Source organism: Malurus melanocephalus, unplaced genomic scaffold (assembly GCF_030028575.1).
Source record: "Malurus melanocephalus ecotype Western Australia unplaced genomic scaffold, MMel_1.1 scaffold_125, whole genome shotgun sequence".
Taxonomy (NCBI): Eukaryota; Metazoa; Chordata; class Aves; order Passeriformes; family Maluridae; genus Malurus; species Malurus melanocephalus.
In genome coordinates this window covers 34,718-39,644 of record NW_026623357.1, presented here as the reverse complement: position 1 = coordinate 39,644, position 4,927 = coordinate 34,718, and the positions used below count along the sequence as shown (strand labels likewise).

At 44.7% G+C, this 4,927-nt stretch overlaps 1 protein-coding gene across 2 annotated transcripts in view; it reads left to right on the top strand.

The window, feature by feature from the left end:
- The window catches only part of RAVER2 (ribonucleoprotein, PTB binding 2), a 30,669-nt gene that overhangs the window by 7,698 nt on the left and 18,044 nt on the right, over positions 1-4,927 (top strand). For both annotated transcript variants that reach the window (XM_057370375.1, XM_057370373.1), the window contains exons 2-3: positions 2,693-2,759; positions 3,429-3,898. In XM_057370375.1, coding sequence (XP_057226358.1) covers positions 2,693-2,759; positions 3,429-3,898 — 537 coding nt within the window. The remainder of the gene's footprint in view (positions 1-2,692; positions 2,760-3,428; positions 3,899-4,927) is intronic.

The following is a 4,927-nucleotide window of genomic DNA, read 5'->3' as shown; positions in this document are numbered from 1 at the left end:
AGCGTTCCTGTGGCTCCAGGGATCGGTGCTGATCCTACAGAACAGCACATGGAGCGTTCTGTGGCTCCAGGGATCGGTGCTGATGGATCCATGGCGCACATGGAGCATTCCTGTGGCTCCAGGGATCAGTGCTGATCCCGTTAACAGCACATGGAGCATTCCTGTGGCTCCAGGGATCAGTGCTGATCCCGTTAACAGCACATGGAGCGTTCCTATGGCTCCAGGGATCGCTGCTGATCCCATAGAACAGCACATGGAGCATTCCTGTGGCTCCAGGGATCAGTGCTGATCCCGTTAACAGCACATGGAGCGTTCTGTGGCTCCAGGGATCGCTGCTGATCCTACAGAACAGCACATGGAGCATTCCTGTGGCTCCAGGGATCGCTGCTGATCCTACAGAACAGCACATGGAGCGTTCCTGTGGCTCCAGGGATCGGTGCTGATCCTGTTAACAGCACATGGAGCGTTCTATGGCTCCAGGGATCGGTGCTGATCCTACAGAGCACACATGGAGCATTCTCCTGGCTATCCCTGACACTTCTGCCGGGAGCTGTGGGGAGCAGGAGCTGGGAACAAGGTCTCAAAGGCAGTGCTGCTCCTTTTCCACCAGACCTGAGTGCTGGAAGATGCTGGAGATGAAGTTGAGAGGAGTGTCTGATTCAAGCTGGCTGAGCCAGCAGAGAATCTCAGTGTAGCTCACACAGCTCTTTACAGCTGTTTCATTGAAGGAGCACACATTTCCCAGGGTYGGCAGGGTGTGTTTTATCTTTATARATCTTAACAATTGGTGTTTATGTGAGAAATGCTTTCCTGAATCCCTGCATAACTCCAGTCCCGCAGGTGAAAGTTTCAGCCCTGGACAGGACCCACGAGAGCAGGAACCAGACCCTTCCTGGCAGAGCCCTTTGCACAAACCTTCCACACAAACCGTGGAAAGTTGGTGTTAAAATCTTTACCAAAACTTCTGCGCCTAAATTAGGTTTTCACTTTAAATCTCCCTTTTATTCTCCTCATTTTTTACATGATATCTCATAATTATCCCCCAGAGAGTTGTTCAGCAGGGGCTGTTTTTCCTCTCASTTTCAGGCAGTTACTGGGGAATCATGTGGAATCATCTGATACACAGATGACTTTCAAAAGGGTGTTCAGATYTGTTTGAAATCCTATTTCCTGCCACCTGATCATCATAGAAAACCTTCACTGTTGCTCTTGGGGAAACAGCGAGCTTCCCAGACGCAAAACAAAAACATAAGATGAAAACAAACAAAAAAATCCAGAACAAACAACAGCAGCAAACAAACCACACCCAAACAAACCAATTTTTTTTAAAGATGGGATGGAATAAAAAGATATCCCCAAGACATAAATAATACAGGAAGTCAAAAGGGCAAATATGTCCCTCTTCTTCTGAGTAGGACAAAAACCTCTTTTTTTTTTGAGACTTCATTGGCAGAGCACACCTGAGCTGCCCAAACTGTGCAGAAAGTTTCTCCTCAGTCTCTCACAACTGAGAAAGAACCAAATTCTTGTTTTGAGATATGTCCACTCTCAAATCCCCCACCTGGCTTGAATTTTTGGCATATCCTGCATTTCAGAAACCCCATCCTTATCACACCTTACYGAGGCCGTGTGGGAGCTGCAGCAACGCTGCCATATTTTATTCATGCAGCATTTGACAGCTGTTAAATAGTGAAACCAGAGATTGGTGCTCTCTTGACTAAAAGGTGTGCACCTGATACCCCTCCCAGAGAACCCAATTAACCTTTAGGGTCCRTATATTGAATTACCAAACTGGCAATTGCTGGAAATGGGCTGCAATTAAACTTTCAGGCAAAGCTGGTTGATTATTTTGCTCGTTGAAATAATTTTGTGGATGGGATTTATCCAGCTGAAATAATATAAAAATCCAGGTTGCTGCTCCTGATTTCTCCTTGGGGTGATGAATGTTTATCTCTGCTTTTTCATCAGAAACTGGAAAGAATTTGTGGGTTTTTTGGGGTATGTGCACCTTGGTTTTGGTGGGAATAGCTGTAGCAAAACCCTCTTAGGCTGCTCTTACCCACCCCTCCTCTCTTCCTATTAATTAGTGGGAGCAAATAACACTCTTGGGATTGATTCTCCACTGAGCATCTGTGCAGTAATTGATAGARGATACTTTCCAGGGGGTACTCTGGCCACAATTATCTGCTGGCTGAAAGAATATCCATTATKAAGAGTGAAAATCTATTAAAGTGAACTTGAGCAGGGAACTGTTGGATTTTGGGGCAGCGCTGCTGCCCTCGATAAATTTGGAGATGTGGCACTGCCAGGATTYCTTGTCCATGTGGTATTTGAGCTGTGCCAGCTGTACTTCACAGAAATGGAGAGGGTTTTGCTATTTAATGAGCTGTGATGTTATTTGTCTTTATCAAAAGACAGTTGACAGGAYGCCCTTTTGTGTTTATGTGACCCTAGGGAATGAAAAGTAAATTAATCAAATGCTGTAAGCCAGGTTTTTTTTTTCATGTGAGATAAAAACATTGCTGCAGTGGTATAACCAGTCCCTTAAAAACAAATATTTGATAGTGTTTCTATGGTGAAATTTTCTGTTTGTTGGGAGGTTTTGGGTTTTGTTTGAGATGAGGATGAATTTATGCACTTGCTTGGTTTGGTGGCTTATTTAGGTGATGTTGCTCGTGCTTTTCTTTTGCAGGAAATCCATGACTTGTTTAAGGATTATGAAATCAAGTATTGTTACGTGGACAGGAATAAAAGAACAGGTGAGAACTTAAAATTTCATCTATTTTARCTCTTGAGGGACATCATGTGCTGTGTATGAAATCACAGACTGGCACAGCTTGTCTGGTGTCCCTCACAAAAGGAAGGCACAAAAAGTGCCTTTTTTGTCATCAAAAAAAGATCTTATTTTCAACTTATTTCCACCTTATTTMCACYATGGTTCTTTGGGAAACTTATTTCCAATGATGTGAGAACCTGTGGATGTTGTCATCAAACATACTCAGTAGATACTCRGTACTCTGTAATGTATTGACTTCAGTAAAAGCTTTAATTAATGAAATTAAATTGACTTCATTSCAATAATTAATTAAATCAAATTGACTTCAGTCAAATGCTTAATTTAGTAAATAATAGTCTACTGGTAGAACATTTAATTTTGTTCCCCAGATCCAGAATTTGGTTGGGTTTCAAGCAGCGGAGCTGTGTGTGTCACAGCACAGTCACTTTTTGGGTTAACTGATCGTGATGTTCAGTTGATAATCCCAGATTTTAGCCATTATATATATATTATTTATTATGTATATAATGTGTGTGTTTATCTGTTGTATCTTTGGGGTGAATCTCAAAGATTCACCTGTGGTTTCAGGGGCAGGGAGGGGTGTGTCTGCAGCTAAGCTGAGGTTATTGATGTCCCCTTTGCTATTTTGCAGCGTTTGTCACCCTGTTGAACGGGGAGCAGGCCCAGAGCGCCATCCAGAAATTCCACCAGTCCTCCCTGCGTGGCAAGGAGATCTCCGTGCAGCTGCAGCCCACRGATGCTCTGCTGTGCATCACCAACCTGCCCCTATCCCTGAGGATGGAGGAGTTTGAGGAGCTGGTGCGTGCCTACGGCAACGTGGAGAGGTGTTTCCTGGTGTACAGCGAGCTCAGCGGCCRTTCCAAGGGCTATGGCTTCGTGGAGTACATGAAGAAGGACTCGGCTGCCAAGGCCAGGCTGGAATTGCTGGGCAAACAGCTGGAGGAGAGCACTCTGTTTGCACAGTGGATGGATGTGAACCAGCTGACCACAAACCTCATTCACTCCAAGTGCCTTTGTGTGGAAAAGTTACAGAAGGACTGCGCCGACTCCAAGGAGCTGCTGCAGGCGTTCTCCCTCAARTACAAACCCGTGTTCTGCCAGGTATGGTGGGTTCTCTTAGGGAAAACTGGGATTGCAGTGTTGGCCATTTCCCACTTGCTGTCTCCCATTTTATTCCTCTTGCAATCACTCAGTTTCTGCATTGCCATGTGAGATGTGGCACAAATGCTTTGCTGATTTGGGTGTGCAGTGATCGTTCTGTGGTGTCCAGGAATTCTGCAGTACACCACTCCCATCAAATGCCAGCAAAATGTTTGTAAGACATCCCCTTCCTCACGTCCTTTATGGCAAACAATTGTATTTTTGAGGCCTTTCAAAGTAGACTTTGCTGGTGGTTTTATTGCTCAAAGAAAACCCGTGTTCTGCCAGGTATGGTGGGTTCTCTTAGGGAAAGCCAACTGGGATTGTAGTGTTGGCTCATTTCCCTCTTGCTGTCTCCCGTTTTATTTCTCCTGCAATCACTCAGCTTTTGTGCATCTGCCATGTGAGATGTGGCACAAATGCTTTGCTGATTTGGGTGTGCAGTGATTGATCCCGTGGTGTTCAGGAATTCTGCAGCAAAATGTTTGTAAGACATCCCCTTCCTCACATCCTTTATGGCAAACAATTGTATTTTTGAGGGCTTTCAAAGTAGACTTTGCTGATGGTTTTATTGCTCAAAGAAACCCCGTGTTCTGCCAGGTATGGTGGGTTCTCTTAGGGAAAACTGGGATTGCAGTGTTGGCCATTTCCCTCTTGCTGTCTCCCATTTTATTTCTCCTACAATCACTCAGCTTTTGTGCATCTGCCATGTGAGATGTGGCCCAAATGCTTTGGGTGTGCAGTGATCGTTCTGTGGTGTCCAGGAATTCTGCAGCAAAATGTTTGTAAGACATCCCCTTCCTCACATCCTTTATGGCAAACAATTGTATTTTTGAGGGCTTTCAAAGTAGACTTTGCTGATGGTTTTATTGCTCAAAGAAAACCCGTGTTCTGCCAGGTATGGCGGGTTCTCTTAGGGAAAATTGGGATTGCAGTGTTGGCTCATTTCCCTCTTGCTGTCTCCCATTTTATTTCTCCTGCAATCACTCA